We start from the raw sequence: 20,118 nt of genomic DNA on the forward strand, positions 1-20,118 counted from the left end.
GCCTTTAGCTACCTCTGGACGTCTGGCTTAACCTAAATCTACTTCCAAAAGCAACTGCTCTGCGACAATAGAAGACCTTCGATCCCATGAGGTTCCCCACCAATCCACAGCTGTCGAGAGCTCTTCAACAGAACGACAATGACAGGAAGTCTGCATTTGGGCGAACGACACCGCCAGCTAGGGGGAAGTCCCCCATGTCGTTTCTCTGCACTTCCTCTTTCCGTCCTTGTTGTTTTGGAATATCGGTAAAAGGTGGCATGCATTTGCAGAAAAACCGTTCTGCATCTGAGCGAAATTGCGCTGTTTCCTGCCGCTCTCCCCTGGTGCAGCACAGTTATACAGGGCCGCGGGAAAAATCTGTGTTATGAGATACAGACTACCACGTTCACTATGTGTGCTATATACCGCCACCCCAATGGACCGGTTAAGACAGCTGGAACCTGGAAACGGAAAAAGACAAAGATTCAACATTTAAGTCGGTAGTCCAATTCGTAAAGAAGTGATGCTGGAATAATCACGACGCCTGACTTCCTCCGTGCGACTCTGCATCTGGTTTTCCTTCGTTTGTGTAAAAATATGCATATGAGAAAGGTTAACACATCATTCTGTCGGGCGGGCTGCCTTTCCTTTTCGTGACCATCAAACTGTACGGAATTTTATCGTTCTCCGTGCTCCCATTTGTTTGTGCATTGCTTTTCGGCGTGCAGGTATGCAGATATGTATCATATCGGTGGTCTGCGAAGACAAGAATTCCAACCTCTCTTGTGAGTTGTACCGAACCTTCCGAATGGTCCTTCGCAGGCCATGGCAGAGGTTTTCCCGCATGAATCTACTTGGCACGACTGCGTTGCAGAATGAGAATGAGTTGTAACCACAGGAGATCTACAGAGGCAACTGTCGGTTTCGTATCCTCCTGCATTGCAGTTAGGAAAAATATCACAGCCTGTGATTGCGGATCACGTTCAAACCGCCGAGATTCGCTTTTTGAAACCTCTGTGGAACTGTAGACGAAAAAACGCAAGTTGCCTCCACGAACGAAGATGTGCTTAAATCCAACGAGTGCTCGCCAAGCTGTCAAAAGTGCTACGGGATGTTTCACCGAGTTACAGCGGTATCTTTTGGTAGTGTGTGTGTTTGAGGTCGGTTTATGTGTTTCGCGTTCAGTATGTGGAGAAAGCTGGCAACCGTCGAATATGCAGTTCGTGTCTTCGCCAGGTGGACTGCGCGACCGACAAAACAGAGGCAAAAGGCGATTTGCTTTAACCAGAAGGGCTTTCTCGTGCTGCCCCACGACCCCAACGCCTTCTTTGGAGCCCCGCAAACACTTTTCGGTGCAAAAGCGAGGAAAACGTAAATGAGAATGTGCAGCTTTGCGGCATGCACTGACGGCGCATCCGGCCCAAAGGCTTTCCCCTCGACGTGGCTTTGGTTACAGTCAACAACAGCCAAACTTCTCGTTTTTTTCGTAGCAGGAGATCTTTCTGCGGCGTTGCCTAGAGGTAATTTCCTAAACAAAGAGAGTGTATGAGATCCAGCGCCAACTCTATTAAGGAATATGTGAACGAGGACCAGTCCTCAGCGGACCAGTCCCAGAGAGACCCAGCGTGTTTCCTCATTCCGTAGTAGACCCATCGACTCTGTTTTCTGCGTCAATAAATACGTAAGCGTGGGCCAGAGGAAACGCATTCGCGTGTCTATATGCGGGACCTACGTGTATTTTGCATCAATCTGAAGAGAGAGAAACGTCGTGCGAAGCGTCGCGAAGCGTCTCCGACAGAGGCGAGTTCTTCGAGTCTGTTGGTAAATTTCTGGAAGCCTCACGCTTGCAAAACGACGCTGTCTTGCGAGTCTTCAACAAAACTCCGAGGAAAAGCTCGGTCTGTGCAGGAATGTGCGAAATCGATCAGGAGAAAGAGCAAACAAGTGTAAATCGATTTACACAAAACTGTTCATTGTCCGATTCTTTTCGCCACCACGGTGACACTCTCTTTCGTACAGGGGGGGGCTTCCTTTGAGAAAGGGAATCTCTTGATCAGTTTCGGAAATTGGAGAGCCTTCCTATCAACGAGTAGCCTATGGATGCATACATATATCCTCATGTGCATACACACGAATACAAAGCTATGCCGTTCTGGGATTGTGAAGACAGAAAAGAATAGAGATGTAAAAGCAGACGTTCATTCTGGTCACATTAACGCCCGAGCAGAGTCAAATGAACAATTTCCCTGTACTCTCTTTTTACGGGTCAAGGCTTGACGACTATTCGCTTCGGTCCATGGAGTCAAGCGAGTCCCTTCCTTCCCGTTAAGATTCGGTCCGCAGTTTCGTCAGAAAGAGCGTTTTCTCAAGAATTCGAGACAGGCGACAATCCTTCCGCGCCATCCTTGCCCGGTTTCGTTCGTGGCGTTTTCTCCCACCCTTCGCTGGTGTGTCACATTCTCGCGGCGGACCTTCGTTTCGTCGATGGATTCTTTTCTCCACGAAGGCTCCCGGAACTCGTAAAGAAGTCAGGCGCAGGATTGTCACTAAAGAGTCAAAGCTCAGATTGTCTTCCGTGTTTGCTATTTACAACAAACCGCCCACTGGAATCTAGAAGACTCCCGATGGCCTGCCGGGTTCTGTCTGTGAAACTCCACTTTTCTGCCAGTTATCAGCGAACCCAGTGGTTGCTAAGATCCGGGAGAACGTTAGCAGAAATGACAAAAGAGTGACAACTCTGGGAAAAGGGACTTCCCGAGAGCATGAGACGCCGCCTGGCTCGTGAGAAGGTCGAGACAACGAGCAAGTTGTCTCCGGAAAACATGCCACGAAATAAATTGTTCATATAGGAAATACGTAGCACCGGCTGCGGCAGTGAAGAAGGTAGGGGGCAAAGAACTCAAAGAGTACTTGCGTCGCTTGGCAATACAAGGAAAAGGTGGTACTGAGAAGGGAGGTTCGCAAGCGTAAGAGCGTTAGGGAGAGGCAAGGCGAAGCACAGATCATCTCTTTCCACGAAAATACCAGCGTAAACGGAGAGGCGTCAAGAAAGAAGAACTGGGGGCCTGGTCGCGTGAACCTCAAAACGAAAGGCACAAGTGACGATGCTGAGAAATGGCAGCACCCAGGATCTTCAGTCCATTCTCGCAGTAAGTCAGAACACATGTGGATCGCCGGTAGTGCGAAGAACGATAGCCGTCAAGTCACGTGGGAACACCGGGAGAGAGCACTCGAAGCCGAAAAGCGCATGACCGCTTTCGCTGGCGTCCGTTCGTTGGGTCTGCGCATTTCTAAAAGAACACCGTCGCTGAGCAGGCGAGAGCTCGCAGAAGAGAGAAACGACTTCACTTTAAATGTAGGCTTCTCTGAACTTGAAATCAGTTGTGGTTGGTTACCAGAGCTGAATCTGTTCCGAAGTGAATCTTGGTATTCTCCGGCCATGCTCTACACTCCTTCGCTGATCACTGTTTGTCTTGGGTTTTCCAGCCCACCACTTGTCTCCCACAAGAAGGTGTGTGTTACCCCAGAGGATATTCTCGATCCATCCGTGTTAGCTGCTGTTCATTCGTAACCTTTGTTCTGACTATAAACCTACATCCTCATAGTGTGTTTTACAAAAAGAAGCACATATCTCTCGAAGACACCCGAGGTCCCTTGAAGACTTGCGTCGATACGGAGGAAACATCCGCGTAGAGGCTTAGTTTGCCAGGTGTCGACGAACAAGGGTGCAGGGTCCTCGTTTCCCCTCCCAGAGAATCCGTTTCACCCACCGTGAATCTCGAAGTTGAACGCGTCAGACCGCCGCCGTCATTGTACCCTTGCACTTCATATTTCCATGAGCAGAAAGCGCGTGTCGACGTCATGTCATCCACTCGGTGTTCTCCTGTTTCAGCGGTGTTCCTGTGCCTCGCCTCTCAGGGGTGTCGGTACTCTTCGCCTGGGAGGACTGGAGATTTTCAAAGCCCCACAAACTGCGCAGGCGCTTCGCTGGGGGAGCAAGCGGCTGTGCTCGCGGATCTACACCAAAAGCAGAGGGTAAGGGGAGGGAGAAAGAAGAAAGAAAACCAGCTAAAGGAAAGAAAAGCAAATCGAGCGAAACCTGGGATAGACAGACGAGGAGGAAGGAACAAACGGGACAGAAGGCAGAGTCAAGTGGAAGGAGAGACAGCGGAAAAAGGAGAACCATCATCCGAAAGGGGAAGCAAGTTGACATCGTGAGTCTCCGGTGCTTTTCACAAACATCCTTGTACGGCCGTTCTCACGTGTGCCACAAACACCTCTCGCATCTTTGCGGGACGCTCTGTACACTTGCTCACAGTTTCCCGGCACAGCTTCTTGCTTCTGCTACGATCGACGCGACTAGAATACTGATCGTGACTTTCCAGTCTTTCGATACGCAGTTGTCATCTTCTCACCTACGGCGCATGCCTCCGCTCATTTCCTACTGTTAGCTTTGCCGCACTCCCTCCTCCTGCAAGTGTACCTTCACCAAGTTCTGCCGGATTTGCCTCCACTCTTTCCTTTTCAAGTTTTACCGCTCTCAGGCTCTTGCTAGCACGGTGCCTCTACACTGCTGTAGAAGGGTCGCGTCCGGTATACCTCCATGACGTAAACCCGACTCGCCGAAACCCCCCTGTCGCTTTTCCACAGACGTTTTCCCCCCTTTTACGGTAGTTAGACGCCTCTGTCTTCGGCTTCCTCACTAAGAATGCGCTTGTACACAGACGTTGGTTTTCCACATATACACTGGACACCACTACATGCGGCGGATCTGTGCAATGTCAGGATCAACTGTGGCGTACCCAGCGCATCTGCGATGAGCGACTCCAGGGGTTCGCTGACAAAATTCGGTCCGTTTGCGAAGAGATCGTCGGCGATGAAGCGCTTAGTAAGCTGTCTGTCACTCGCTGTGTCCGGTTTGATGCGATTTTCGAGAGTCTATTTCCCTCTCGAGAAGCAGAGAAGAGAATTATCTTCTTTGCCAGCTCTGAAACATAGCATCACACGACTGAGGCGGTTTACGCGGACCGTGTCCAAGAAACACGCACTTTGCCGTAATGCCTGAAAACCTGAGTTCTATAACCGGCAGGCAAGACGTTTGAACAACAGAGCGCGGAAGGGATTTTTCACAGGTCACGCGCGCCACAGTCAGCTTCCAATCTGGTGAAGGCAAAGAGAGTTACCGGCGGGTTAAAATGGGAAGAGTCCTGCTTTTCGCTTAAGGCTCTTTTTGCTGTGGACAGCAAGGCGCCTTTTGTGGTGCCCCAGCACCGCAACAATGAGTTAACTGAAGGATTGGCCAACTCAACTTGCACAGAACCTGTGACAAAAGCCCCAAGCTGCGCAGATGGGGAGAACTGTGTAAGAGTGAAACCTCCTCGTTTCTCTCGAACTATTGGCGGTTCCTTCCATCACACCACTGTGAACTTCGTGAGGCGGTCTCCTTGGTCAGGACCAGAGATAGAGCCAAATAAAAGAAGGCTGCCCTGTTCGTCCCGGTGCGTTTCCGTCGTTCTGTAAAAAGCGCATCTCGTGTTCCGCATAGAAAAACTCTGCCCGCAAGACGACAGAAGAGACGCGAGAGATGCTACCTCCGACACTCGATAGAAACTCACCATTCTCCACTTTCCTGCCCTTCTGTGACCCCGCGGTTAGGCTCACTCCAGGCGGCTTCTGGCTACGGGAAGCTCGCGACTCAAAGACTGAAAGACGTTATCGAGGAGACCGTCGTTCGGTACAAAGAAAAGGAAATCAACAGCTACATACGACGCATAGCGGCGTTGGAGGCAAGCGAGGAGCATTTGCGAAGAGAATTAGAGGAAAAAGACATCCAGGCCAACAAGTCCATCGAACGAATCGTGGGAAGCAACAATGTCGGCTTGCGCACAATCATGAGGGAGGTCCACGACCTCCAGGCGACTTCTGCAGACCAAGCTGCTGAAATCGCCAGGCTATCCAAAGACTGCATGCATTATAAAAAACGGTAACGTGTCTCAAGAAGGAAACGATTCTCCCCATATGCTTCGTGTGTTTCTGTTCTCCTCAGTTGCGTATCTCCTGTTTGCATTTCAACTCTTATACTGACATATATATATATATATATATATATGCATGTGCTAACAGAGACATAGTGAACACGCAAATGGATCTATCTCCACAATGGATAGGAATAATCTCGTCGATGGGTGATGAAGTGAGGGAAGGATACTGAGCTTTCCTTCTTGTGTTTCACTGTTTCCTTGTGACAGATGCAAACACGCGTTTGCAGTGAAACGTGGTGACCATTGTTCGGGGATTTGAGTGAGCTTTTTCCGCGTGCTTTCGCGTCTCTTCAGCAGCCCAATTCTGTGAATCCCTTTCACATGGTTTCCGGTTTCCGCCTTCCTCGGGGTTTCTTTCTTGGCTGCAATCTTGAGTTATTTGTTTCGCACTCCGGCCTTGTGGTCAGCTACGAGCAAGCGACAGAAGAGTCGAGTCAGCTCCACGAGGATCTGCTGAAAGCAACCGCGAAGGAGGCAGCTCTCGAGGAGAAGTCTCGATCTCTGGACAGCCAGCTGTCTCAACTGAAATGCGATTTAGCCGACACAAAAGCTTGTCTAGAGGAGAGCGAAAAGCGCAGAACGGCGATCGATCTGCGAAGCCAGCAACTGGAGCAACGGTTGGAAGACTACATGGACCGCGAGGCGAAGAAACACCAAGAAGTCGTTCAAATGATGGACAAGAAAATGAGCATTGCCACGGTAAGGCAAATTCGCGCTTGTGGCTTTCAACCAAGACACCAGCTGGAGTTGTTTACACTTTCTCGACTTAGCTGGAAAACGCGCCAGTGGAACTTCTGAACGGGAGGCAGCGACAGCTGTCGAGCTGGCGGGTTTACTGGCTATTTGCAGGCGAAAGCGGGGATTTGGAAAGACCGTAGCGAAACTCTTCCCTGCGAGGAGAGTTAACCTTTATTCACGGACGTCTATGTGTCAGCGAAATAGGCTGCACTGAGCAGATTCACAATCGTGAATTCATGCGCTTACACAAAAGGACTCGCATATCCGTTGAGCGACCTCAATTTCCGCAGAGGCTTCGCGGGCGTGTTGCAAGGATCCGTAGAGTGGGTTTCAGACTAACTGCGTGGCACTTTCGCAGCTGCGAATTACCCAGTACCGTGATCAGCGACAGAAGCTGATAAACGAGTTGCGCCGAGGGAAGCAGCGCACAGAACAGCTGGATAAGCATCTCCAGGAGAAGACGCGGGCGGTCGAAGAACTAAAGTGTCAGGTCGACGTGAAGGACTGCGAGTTGCAGCAACTGCGGTCGGTTGCGGAACACGAGAAAACGCATCTCGACGTCCACCTTCAGCAACTAACACAGGAGGCGCGAGCGGCGCATGCAGAGTGCGAAGTGAAGGAGACCGAGCTGGAGGAAACGCGGAAGGAACTGAATGCTGTGAAAGCTCTCAGCCAACACCAGAAGCAGGAACTCGAGTGTCTGCGAACCGACCACGAAGTCCGCGAGGGCGAAATTCTTTGCATGCGCAAGGCCCTCGACCACCAAAAAAGCCAAGTGGAGTTGCTGCAGCAGGAGCGTGCAGAAACAGTCGAGACGCACCGCGTCGCGATAGAAATCAAAGATGGGGAACTTCAGCAGCTGCGGAAACTCCTGGACCACCGGAAAGCGGAGGCGGAGCAAGAGGTTCTGAAACACCAGCAGGAAGTCGAGAGTCTAACACACGCAAGCGACCTAAAAGAAAAAGAAACGAACCACCTACGAAAGCTCCTGGAGCAACAGAAACGCGACTGGGAAACGGACGCGCGCCAGAAAGACCACGAAATCGAAATCAAACAACAGGAACTGCAGAGAGCTAAGGACGGCGCCGAGAAAAAACAAAAGCAACTCGAAGTAGCCCTCGAGGTACGAACTCCAACGTGGAGGACCCCGGGACAGATGCGCCGGGAAGAAAGCTATGAAAAAACCACTGAGAGCGAATTTGTACAAACAGCAACAACCATACAGGTTCGTGTCTTGGAGACCGACTAACTGTGGACCTGCATGTACACGCTCAGATATTCACTATGAGAAGAAATCCACTTCTATAGGTTGCAACTCTAATTGCATCCGGTAGCTCTGTCGTTTTCTATCGATAAGCAAATATAGACATGAATGTAAATGCGACACTCACATGCATGCACTTTTAAATACGCTACCCAAAGCTGCTGTCTCCGTTGGAAGTTCAAAAAGTGCAGGATCCAGAGTAACCCTGTATCGGCAAATATCTGTCGTGAGCCACTCCGGTAAAAATCTGTACATCTGCAGATCTATCCACCTATCGATCTATATATATATATATATATATATATATATATGTGCCTAGCGATCTGGATTAAATTTAGTAGATATGGGGCGTTCTGCTAAGTCTTGTTTTGGCATTCTCAGGAGTGCGAGCAGAAAGGGTGCATGATTGCTGAGTTGCGGGCGTCTGTTTCTGAGCTGAAACGACGATGTGAGGAACATGTCGCCAGCCATCGTTTCGAGGTCGAGCGCATGACGGAAGATTTCCATCGAGAGCTGAACGCGAAGCTGAAGGAGAAGGACGAAGAAAAGGAGCTGGAGTTGAGACGCAAGCTAGAAGACGCTCGGTTAGTCTGGACAGAGACAGAGAGGCGGAACGAAGTTGAAAAAGCTGTAGCTGCGTACGGGGACGACCGGAATGAAACAGCAGACGGAGAAGTGGAAAGGATTCGACGTTCCAAAACAGAATGACAAACCTGTCAGGAATGAAAAGGATAGATTCTCGCGGCAGAGGCAGGCGCGGGACCACACCAGAGGAACATAAAGTCGCATGGTCATCTTTTACAACGGTGAACTTATCTCCAGTCCAGTAGAAACACAGAGCAACTCTCAGAGGGCAAGACGAAAACGCCCGTGATCAGTGTGGAGACGTCGTTCCAGATTACCAATCTAAAAACAAAGAAACCAGTGACAACACGGAAAGTTGGGTGTCCACAGTGGGGGACGCAAGTCGGCAGTTTTTGTTGGAACACAGGGAGACGACCCATAGAGCAAAGGACAGCGTCTCACAGTATCTCGCGAAAGTCTATCCGAAAGAAAAGGTTCTTACTGACAGTACTGTCACAACTTTGAATAGTGCTCGTGGTTCTCTGTTTAAACACAAATCACAACCGAATGGTGTTCCCCAACTTCGGCTCAGAAGGAGCTGACTTCCTCGGACTCCAAGCGTGGATTACGAATGCCGTGGCTCGCGACGAAAAACGGATTTTCCGAAAGACTGAAGAAGCTTGATCTACAATTGTGCAGGAAGTTACTGGGGCGCACAAGAAGTGTCTGCAGACTTCCCCTTCTGCGAGACGGGGATTCTCGGGGACGACGCGTCTGTGTTTTAGGTTTCCATAGTCAAATATGCCTTGTCTGAGAAGTCTCATCTTGTTTTAAAGCGATCGAAAGAGCAACCCAAATCTCATGAAGAAGGTAAATGAGTTTACAAGTTGGTAAAAATATACCGGCAAAATTCAAATCTAAGGCCGTATTCCTGAATAAGTCAGTGCTGCGACTGGGTTTCGGAATATTCTGGGCGTTTAGCGAAGAAATTCGGAAGTCGGAGTCTGAGGCGACAGAGCTGCAGAGGCGCAAAACCGCCGCCGATCTCAAGCGCATGCAGTCAATGATCGTTACTTTGACGAATCAGAACAGGGGTCTCGTAAAGCAGTGCAAATTGTTAGCGTCGAAACTCGAAGAATCAACTGGCAATATTGAGAAGCTGAACGACGCTCTGCAGATTGAAAAGTGCAAGCAGTTGGTGAGTCTTTTTCCTCATTCTGAAGACACTTCAGAAACCATTTTGTGGATCTCGGATCCGACCTTTCAAAAGTTTGTACCTACTTGACCCCTCATTGGAAATAAACTTTTTTTCAGCTTGCACCGTTACATTCAGAGGCATACCGTAATATTTCTGACTTCTATTTCCTCGTGTTTTCTGTGTCCACATAGGCGTAACTCGAATCGTGTTGACACGCACGCTCTCTCAGAGTTGTACATGCATGCGCTGCATGCACAAAAATGTTTCACAAAACCCATGATTCGAAAGCAAATACCTGGGCAGCCACTTTCTGAGTCTGTGACGACCTCACGCACATACAGCGGAACTTACACACAATAATGTATATATATATATATATAGATAGATAGATAGATAGTTACGTACAGTGTGTAAGTGAAAGCGAGTATACGCATGACTGAGTACCAGTGCATCGAGAGAAAGACATAGTAATGAAAGAATATAGAGATAGAATGCATTTGTGTGTGCATATATGCGTATATGTGTATGCACAGATGGATACCTATGTGTGTAGAGAAAAAGACACACACACACACATATAAACTCCTCCGAAGGTTTGTGTGAGTCAATTTGCACAGCCGTCCTTCATTCCATTCGGAAAGTTGCTTCTCGACTTGTTTTGCTTCGTCTCGCAGTCGCTCACCACATCTCTCTGCTGTGTGTCTTCATCTCTTTGTCCCCGTAGTCACTCTCTTGAGCGAAGCCACGGAATCCCCAATTCGAAACTGCATGCGAATATATCATGTGACTGCATGCTTCTTCCTCCTCCTCCGACGCCACTGCAACTCCCGAACTGGATGCGTATAATTTATACATCTCACGCACCAAGCCGACATCGAGGACACAAATGTCCTATGAAGCTCACGCAGTGTCATTCTCACATCATGCGCAGCTGCTTTGTCTGGTTACGCGGTCCACGGCTCGGAACTGCCTACCTCGAACAGAGACGTTCTCCTTTCGCTAGGACACTGGCTGCACATCGAACGACTTTCCATGCATGTGCGCGCGACGAGTTTTCCGTTGCCTTTTCAGGAAAGCTCGGAGAAAGCGCGAGACGCAGGGCTGCTTCGCCAGCGTGTCGCCGCGTTGGAGCGCAGCGTTTGTGAGCAGAAGCAGCAGACACAGAGTCTGGTTGTCGAGAGAAATACGCTGAAAGAAGATCGGGACCGACTGATCGGTGAAACTCAGAGTCTGGAACGAAGGAGTGAAACTCTCCTGGAAAATTGCGGATCACTCGAGAAGCGCATTGCCTGTCTAGAAAGTCAATTGGCTGCATGCAGGCAGCAACTCAGGGAGAGAGGAAACGACATCGGCTTGCTTCAAGAGGAGCTGCGCGCTGTACGTCTGAAAATGAAGCTGATAAAGTGAAAGCCATGTTGCCTTTCTGCAGAAGTTCAAGGAACCTGGTTAACAGAAGGCGGTATCTTCGATGAGTCGTAAAGAAGAATCACCAAGAAGATCCTCAAATACAGACGCACGAAACACACAGCCTACACCATATATAAACCCCTGCAGAATCCAGCACAGAAATGCATCTATTCAGCATCCGCATTACATTTATTGTACAGATACCGATTCACTTGTACCTAGATACGTATACTGATGTCTGACATATATATATATATATATATGTATGTAAACAGGTGGGCCGGTAGATATATTTAGAGATAACTTGGTAAACAGATGTCAGTAGACAGACAGATATGAATGTGAAGACAGGGATGGATCTGGACAGATAGAGATAGAGAGGCAATTAGACTGATACAAATACAGAAACGAAACGTGGTGACACAGAGAGGTACATAGGCGAAAGTGGATAAATACAGGAATGTGGAGAAACAGATGGAGATGTACAGAGAAATAAATAGATGGATAGGTAGAGATATATAAACAGGTAGATAGGTAGAGAGATATAACTATAGAAGTGTGAACAGGGAGATAGTCATTTGTATGAACACGAGAAGAGAGAGGAAGTTGGATGCTGAATTCTTGAATGTTGTTTCACGTATTCGTGGATCGAGGGCGGCATTTGTCTTCAGTTCCATTTTCAACAGCTGTTGACAAGTGCGAATGCTACCCCAATATGTTTTTCGTAGCGGGCAGAGGAGGCGGTGACCTACAAAGAGAACTTGAAAGTCATTTGGTCCTCAGTCGTCGAGCATCTGCCAGTGAGAGAAAGAGACCAAGAAGAGATTTGTGTCTCTCAAAGAATGCCGCCCTCGGCAGTTCGTCTCGTGCATGCGCTCATCGCTGATGCCGTCGATGAACTCTGCACTAGAGCCGCTGATAACGTCGCGCAGGCGTAAGTTATTCGCTTTTTTCTATCCGCCGATTCATGTTCATCGACGATGCTTTCACAAGCACGCTCGAGTCTTCACATATTTGTACACATCTCCGTTCAGAGCTGCATATAAATATAGATACACGCATGTGTGTGTCTACATTTCTATCCATATACATAAAGATATGTTTATATATGTATATGCATGCATATCTGTTTAGAGCGTCATATAAATATTTGTGTATATATATATATATATATATATATATCGTACGCGTATATTTGTGCATATGTTCTCATGTATCGCTGTTGGTACATGCATATGTATATGTCCCTACGTGTGTTCATTCGTCTACAAAAGGAGTGGAGAACAAGGGAAAATGCAGTTCGCTGGAAGCTAAGATTCGTCGTTTTTCTGACACGAAAGAGAGGCAGTGCCTTGCTGCACCTGTGCTCGTGATACACGATTTCATCTCTCCGAGATGTCGGATGTCGGGTGTAGATTCCACACTTGAATTCGAGTTTGCGAGAGGAAGCTGTACCTCGAGGAAACGAAACGGCTCTGTCTTTGGGGAGTGGACGACACAGAAACGCGGCTGCATGCAGACGGGTGATTGTGCTTCGCTCGAAAGTCGATGAGACCAAATTCGAAAACGAGAATATGGGGTCCTGCAAGAAATCGAACGTTGTTTTGTCTTCGTTGTCTCTGGAGTGTGGACTGCGCATTTGAGAGAGATCGGACACTGCGTGAGGAGAACGCGGAAGTCGCATGGTCTGCTTGATGGTGACTTTTGTGGCAATAGAGTGGGTCTTTCTGACTCTCGAAACGGACTTTTGCCTTTGCCTTTCTGCCCGTTCTTCCACTTACAGTGCAGACGAGAAGGTGAAGACTGCACAAGCGTAAGAGAAATTCAGAGGGCGGCGGGAACGCTCTCTTTAGCGTACTTCTGGCTCCTTTTCAGATAGAGAAAGCACCGCGCTCTCAGTTGATCACCAGAGAGGAATGGCAGAGTGACGAAAAAACTGGAAAAGAAAAACTCAAAAGCAGAAGGCCGTTCCACCATCCGAAATCTCTGGACGTCAAACGACGCGGAGAAATTTTCGAGTTCATCGTACAACGTGGAGAGACAATGTCAGCGCCACTCAGACAAAGGCCAGCAAACCGGTAGCTTTCACAACATCAACAGTGCGAAGAACTATCAGCTGTTCGTGTACTTTTATGTATGCATGTAGTTCTACATATAAACGTATCAATAGAGGTACACAGACAGGAGGCAGAGACGTACCCGCAGGCGCACAGATGGAAATTGGTAGAGAGATGGAAAAGGGAAAACCGAGAAGTATACATATATATATATATATATATATACGCATGTATAAGCATGCATCTATATACCTGTGCATGTGCGCATACGCAAATACACCTACACAGATATACTCGTATTATGCTATTTCCGACAGGTCGTGGGGTTCAGGACGAAACGGGTCGAGAGAGACGGCTCGAGGCATTCGGTGTTTCGCTCGTCGACAAAGGAGTGCCTTGTGGAATTCTCATTGTGTCCACCCCTGAGAAATGCGTCTTCACCGTCTGTACAGCACAGCAGTGCAACTGGAACAGGAGAAACTCGCGGAGCAGAGGACGCGCGCGAGCTTCGAAGAGCGGCTCCGCGCAAAAGAGAAAGAAGCTGCCGAACTAGAAATCGCGCTTGCTCTGGCGAACGAGAAGCTCCTCGCGACTGAACAGGAGCAGTGTATGTACACCACCTCGAAGCACCAAATGCAGGAGCAGTTGGGGGCTCTTGAGCAGGCTCTTGCGGAGGCTCTGAAGGAGAAGACAATCATCGCGAAGAGAACGGCTTGTCTCGAGCAGGAAGTTGCGGCCATGGCAGAATCCAAATCCGAGATTCACACGCGACTGGATCTCCGCGAAAACGAGCTGGTCAACATCTGCAAGGAACGCATGCAAGTCGAGGAACGCTCGAAAAGCTACGAGCGCGAGATCGGCGCCCTCAAGTCAGGTAAAGCGGCGAACTGTATCAGAGGCGTGCGACACGAGCCTCAGAAACAGAAACTGAGATGTGGAGAACAACAGAGAGAACGTGGACAGGGAGAGCAAGAGAGCGGACAACGGGAGAATAGGAGAGACCACAAGGAAAGAGAGGAGGAGAGAGGGGCGCGAAAGCTGAAGAAAATCACTTTTCATGCACGGAAAACAAACAGTTCCTGCAGATGCCAGATCTGCAGCTGCTTACCTAGAAGGAGTTTCTCCCTGTATTTCCGAGGAAAGCGAAAGAAGGAATGTTGGCAAATCCCACTGGGTTTTACGCCCGGCAAACAGCTGTCCAGCCTAGATGTATGTATAAATATATATATATATATATATACATAGATAGATATAGCTCTATTGCGGAAAGTGGAAGTGTGGCAAGCAGAGAGGTGTACAGACACACGACTGCAGTCGCGGATGAGGCAGGTTGTGTAGAAAAGAGCAGAGGTCTCAGGATCTGCGTTTCGTGTGTAGAGAACGCTCGACTGGATGCAAAGGCGATGGCGAATCAAAGAGCATTGTTAAGCGAAAAGCAGAAGAATGAGGATATGCAAGCACTGGTCCTCGAACTGGAAAGGAAATGCCGCAATACCAAGGTGACTAGTACGATAATGGAAAGATCTAGACATTAGGTACAGCTCGAGAGCTTCAGGTGTATCTGCACCTCTATTCTGCCTGCGAAATACATACTGATCCGAGATACTTACCTATTCTCTTCCCTTGCTCTCTTACGGGGTATGTATGTACGTACATATATATATATATATATATATATGTCCTCCGCATGCGTGTGAGTCCATTGCCATATCTCAGCATATATGTTGAGATACCTGAATGTATATATTTATATACGTATAGATTCTGTGTAGATCTTTGCACACATGTGAGTCCACTGTCGTGAATCTACAAGTGTGTTCGATCTGTCGAGCCTCGCCGTTTTTCTCTTTCTAAGAAGGAATGCGAAGTGCTGCTGGAGGCGACCAAAACGAACTCTGAAAATCTTCTGCAGCAGTCCACACGCGAGTTTCAGAAGGAGATGCAAGTCCTTCAGCTGAAACATCAGGAAGAGTTGGAGGCGCGGGAAGCCGAGAGCAGGCGCCTGTGGCATTCTCGGTGAGGTCTCGAAAAAAGAGGCGACTTCCATGCACAGTTCCCCGAAGAAACATCGGAGACGCCTGGGCAGAAGTCGAAATCACGGGGTCTTCTAGAAAGGTTCGCGAGATCTGTGCTCTTTTTCTGGCGAGAATAAAGTGTATCTTCTCCCGAAAGCGCCTGGCGCCGTAAACGTGGTGTCTCGACTTGCTATCGTTTGAGTCGCATCAAATTAATACAACTTCGCCCTCTTCACGCTCTGTCTCTTCCTCCTGATTCCTACGCTTCTTGTTCTCGTGTTTCCTCCCTCGCACTGCGTTTTGTCGTACCACAACAGAGTGGACGGTGAAAAGCACGTTGGTTTTTCTCGAAGGGGCCTCTCGCTACGGTAGCGAGTTCACGGTGAACCGACTGCGTATGCGCCCCGGGTTCCAGCAAATAAAAAATGGACCTGAAGCATGTACAGGCGAAGCCGTGTGCAGCTCTGTTTTTTGCGCATCTCGACGTTTTCCGGATTTGGTAGTAGTCCAAGAAGGATGCATGCGAGTCGTTTGCATGCAGGATGGAGCAGCTCGCTGCCGAAACTGCCCGGCAACAAGAGAGGCTGATGGCTGAAGCAGAGGCAACGCGGCGAGAACACCAAGCGGAGATACAACTGCTTAGGTAAACTTCTCTCTTTCCCTATATAAAGTCACCGTGGTCTGTCTCCCTATCAACGCACACAAGTCGTTCTCTCTGCATGCATCTATACCTATATATCTCTATCTATTTATAGATATAGACGCGGGACGCATGCATTACTCAAGGGAGGTCGTAGGAGTGGTAACGGTAATCCATATACTTTACGTCAAGAAGAGAACCGATGTGAAAGAACAGCATCGTGGGAGTCCCAGAGCATTTCTTGAAACGTAGATGTGGTGTGTGTGTCCGTGTAGATCACTTTGAGAATAGCCGCTTGTACGCCGGGAAAAGTGTGTATTTGCATGCACCCTTGAAAAGAAAACGTTGAAGAAAAAGACAAACTATCCGACTCTTAGAGCAGAGGAGAAAGATACTTTTTCGCTCAGAGTCAGAGGCGCAAAGACGGGCTGTTCCGGGAATTGAACCCGGGACCTCTCGCACCCTAAGCGAGAATCATACCACTAGACTAAACAGCCGTCGATAAAGGCCTGCTCAAAAAAAGAATGGCGCATGCAGAGAAATCGCCTTTTTCTGACCTGGCAGTAAAGCCACCGAAGCTCCTCGTGAAACTGGATATCCTACGCTTCCAGTCCGCACCCAGCGCAGACGTGGAAAACAGTTTGACAAAAAACACAAAGCCCCAAAAAAGAGGTCTTGTGCTACGCGTTCTTTGCAATATAAATATATATTTAGAGATATATATAGTGTGTAGATGTTGCTGCACTCTTATATGTATGGTTCTACAGTGTATCATGCTTTGGTTTAGGTTCCATCTGCTTAATCGTACGGAAATGTGTAGATGTACACGAAGACACAAAGCGACGTCTGTGTATGTGTGCATATATATATATATATACACGGAATTATATAGTCATTTTATTGAGTGTTTTTTCAATTTATACATAAAACAGATACTGATGTGCGTGGAACTGTGACTGCTCCACGAATCGATGCCTTCATGTCTGCAGAACCCCCAATGGTTCACGTGTATTGCAGGTCTAAGATAGCTGGAGATCAGGAGAAGCAGGCAGAAGCTCTCGACGCCATGTCTCAACTGAATCAAGAACTGCACTCTGTTGCAGACAAATGTCCCTGGCGACCTGTGCCCAGTGATTTCGATTCTCCAGCAGAAGCTGTTCGGACAGTCGCAGGCAGACGCCAGGTGAGCGGAAGGAAACTAAAAGGAATACCGCATTTCCGACGGCTGCTTCCGAAGTTGTCGCCGGGTTTTTCTCTATCGCACGAGGGAAACAAGGCAATAAAAACATTTGCACGGCGAAGGGTTCTCTGTCTTTTTTAAATGCTCAAGCGATCACATCGAGAAAGGCTGTTGTCCTCAGCAGAAGGAGCTCCTTTATGCACGCAAGTGTAACGTCGTGGCTAGATGCAACTCTTTTCGTAGAAAGGCGCTCTCCACATTCGGTGTGTCGCTTTTTTGTGGAGAGCTTTGCCTACCTGACAAGAAGCATGAACTCAGTCTCCTGTTGGCTGCAGTCCTGTGACACAAAGCTTTCTGTGGTGGAACGGTTTCCAGATTCTACCCGAGCGTCCACGCCGAGCTGGTTTTCGACTTGCCGTTTGTGGAACTCGATTCGAGATATTCAGTTCTGGGTCACAGAAAAGACTCTTGCTTCCTCTTGAGAATGAAGGCCCTAGTTTAAGCTCTTCTTGTGGTCTGTCCTTTCTCAAAGCAGCTACTCGACTTTATTTCACAAAATTCGTGGATATATGGTTAGAGTTTGAGCGTCATTGTCAAATGGACCAGGAAACGAAGTGCGAAGAGTGTGTGTCTGCGACTTTCAGCGATCGCCGAGTTCGATGGAGTCCAGACTCCACTGCAGTCGAGAAGCTCTCGAGTCCAGCAGGGACACCGCAGCTGTCTCTCGCACTTTAAACAACGTCTCATATCTCTCCTCGTCTCCGTTGACAAAACGCTCCCCTCAGTTGCGCTGCCGACCGAATTCGCCTGGCCGTCTGGCAGGTCCGTCTTCTCGAGACAAGGTCACCGAAATAGTTTCACTGAGATATATACTTCCACCTCGGCAATCTGCCGACGCGAACGTAAACCCAAAAAACAGAGGAGCTATAGGATAGAAGGGGCAAACCGAAATACGGCTGAGATGTCACTTGGCTTTCAGCGTGTCGCCAGAGCGGGCTTTCTAGGATCTCTGTGCAGGATAAAATGTAATGTTGTCTTAGTGGGGGGACGAGCCTCTCGATTTTCTTGCGTAGCCATGGTGATTATAAGATTTTGGAAGCGTCCTCCCGGTTCCTTCGACAAGCAGAACGAGAGACAGTTTCTACGATAAGGATTCACAGAGTATCTTGTAACCCTCCCGAATAAGACTCTGCCGCCAAAAGACGCACAACCTCAAGGCACCGTCGAAAGCTGACGGTGTGAGTTCCTTGCATGTCTCATTATCTCCGATGTTTGCACTTAGTGTAGATCCAGACAAGAGTTTCGGCGTCACCAGCAAAAGGGTCCTTACATCGAAGAGATCCATTCTTTGAGAACTCAGCTCGAACGAGCCTCAAAGTGACACTGGTTATCCAAACTCCTCTCTGTTGTGAAATCATACACCTCGTTTGTTGCTTTTTCTCCCGGATCTTCGCGTGTATGTGGTTGCCTTCAGACTGCTCATTTCTGCTCCCTGAAAACATGGCCACGTATCTAAAACCGGACCGAGCTCCCTCTCCAATACACTCATCCTGTCGCCCTGTCACTGCAGGTCCCCGTCCTTGTTTAGATTCTCTCCTTTCTGCTTCCCAGCTAGCAGGTGCTTCCAGCTGTTCCAGCTCTCCACGCTGTAGCTTCGCCAGGACGTGAAGACTCCTCAGAGATTGTCGAAAAACGCTTGTCTTCTCGTCTCCAGCATCAACTGTACTCTCTTGCCTCTCTCTCCATTCTTGCCTCCTTTGCCCCTACGAACCTCTGTCACACTCAATTCTGCCTAAAATCCGTCCTACATTCACGAACACGCCTATACCAATACGTACATTACACACAAGTAGTCTCTCTCTCTCTCTCTCTATATATATATATATATCTGGTTACGTATGCGGGTAACTACAGTGCGCCAGTGTGGTTTTGGATCCGTTTGGGGAAGGAACGTCGAGATCACGGGATCATCAGGATGTTCACCCACGTTGGAAACCCTGCCTGTGTGTTGGACACAACTGTGTGGGCCAAGCGTCAGAACATAGCGTCTGGGTATTACGTTGAAATTTCTTTTGCAAGTTGCTAGCCGAATGCGACTTTGCTCCGGCGATATTTTCTTCGCTCATTTGGGGAACTCGTCTGCCACCTCATTCCTTGTTGCTACAAGTCGATGGTCGGCGAAGGTGAAGCTGATTTGCCACGACTTTCGGGACACAGAAACTGCCCTAACAGACAGAAACACCTGAAAGGGATCTCTGCGCGTGGCTGTTGTCTGGGGAAGTTTTATGCGAGGAACAGAGGTGACACTTTGTTTTCCACGCATGAAAACCACAGTTTTGTTCGTTTTCCGTTGTTGGGATGTTGTTGGGCTCTTGTACCGCAGGGACTCGCCCAAACACTTGTGAATAACGGTAGCCGTTGTTTGGTGTAAGTCACAGTCTGAGGGTCAGTGTCGTGAACGTGTGACTGAAATTAAATGGTCTCTCGGATGCCGGAAAGCGTACCACGCATGAAACGGTTCCCTCTGTACGATCAGACAGAAGGATCGCACGACACTCTGGACGCTGTGGGAGTGCTTCCTCAAACAGGCAGACATAGTTTCATTGGACCGGACGCACACCAGAGTCCAAGGTTCCTTGGTGATCTCAGATCGAAAGACAGCGTTCACTCCCCATGCGGGTACATTTGCTTCTTCGTGCTCGATTCCCTAGCTCGGTTCACACCGAAGTATCCACCTTGTGCTGTTTTCTCGCGGGAGATCCGTTCTTACAATTTTTCTCAAGAGAAACCGTCGGTAGGTTTCAATGTCACATGTCAAGTTTCATGTTCTCGTCTAATCGGCGAACACGACAAAAAAAGCGTGCGAACTGCACAAATGCCTGAGTTGCGTTTTTCTTCGCATAACGCTGTGTAGCAACATGCTGCAGAGATTCCTAACTCTCTGGAACAGTAGATCACAATTAGCTTTCTGGAACAAGGAGAGTGTAACTCAGTGGATCCGATAGACAAAGATCTTCAAGATCTAAACCCGCCCT

At 48.6% G+C, this 20,118-nt stretch overlaps 2 protein-coding genes and 1 non-coding gene across 3 annotated transcripts; 1 reads left to right on the plus strand and 2 right to left on the minus strand.

Moving 5' to 3' along the window:
* Nucleotides 1-1,851: 1,851 nt before the first annotated feature.
* TGME49_225032 (myosin heavy chain, putative) lies at nt 1,852-4,417 on the minus strand (the record flags this gene model as incomplete). The annotated part of the gene is made up of 3 exons (XM_018780081.1): nt 1,852-1,879; nt 3,575-3,724; nt 4,395-4,417. 3 exons carry the CDS (start codon nt 4,415-4,417, stop codon nt 1,852-1,854), a joined length of 201 nt encoding a protein of 66 aa, XP_018635975.1.
* A 378-nt stretch (nt 4,418-4,795) lies between these two features.
* TGME49_225028 (myosin heavy chain, putative) lies at nt 4,796-17,224 on the plus strand (the record flags this gene model as incomplete). Its single annotated transcript, XM_018780080.1, has 13 exons — nt 4,796-4,867; nt 5,646-5,962; nt 6,428-6,719; nt 7,117-7,881; nt 8,404-8,606; nt 9,568-9,784; nt 10,856-11,161; nt 11,920-12,125; nt 13,701-14,122; nt 14,626-14,747; nt 15,104-15,264; nt 15,805-15,906; nt 16,921-17,224. 13 exons carry the CDS (start codon nt 4,796-4,798, stop codon nt 17,222-17,224), a joined length of 3,489 nt encoding a protein of 1,162 aa, XP_018635974.1.
* Nucleotides 16,329-16,400, minus strand: TGME49_225024. Its single transcript has one exon. It is a non-coding gene; the product is annotated as a tRNA-Pro (tRNA).
* Nucleotides 17,225-20,118: the final 2,894 nt, after the last annotated feature.

The sequence above is a fragment of the Toxoplasma gondii genome, chromosome X, assembly GCF_000006565.2.
Source record: "Toxoplasma gondii ME49 chromosome X, whole genome shotgun sequence".
NCBI classification, from domain to species: domain Eukaryota; phylum Apicomplexa; class Conoidasida; order Eucoccidiorida; family Sarcocystidae; genus Toxoplasma; species Toxoplasma gondii.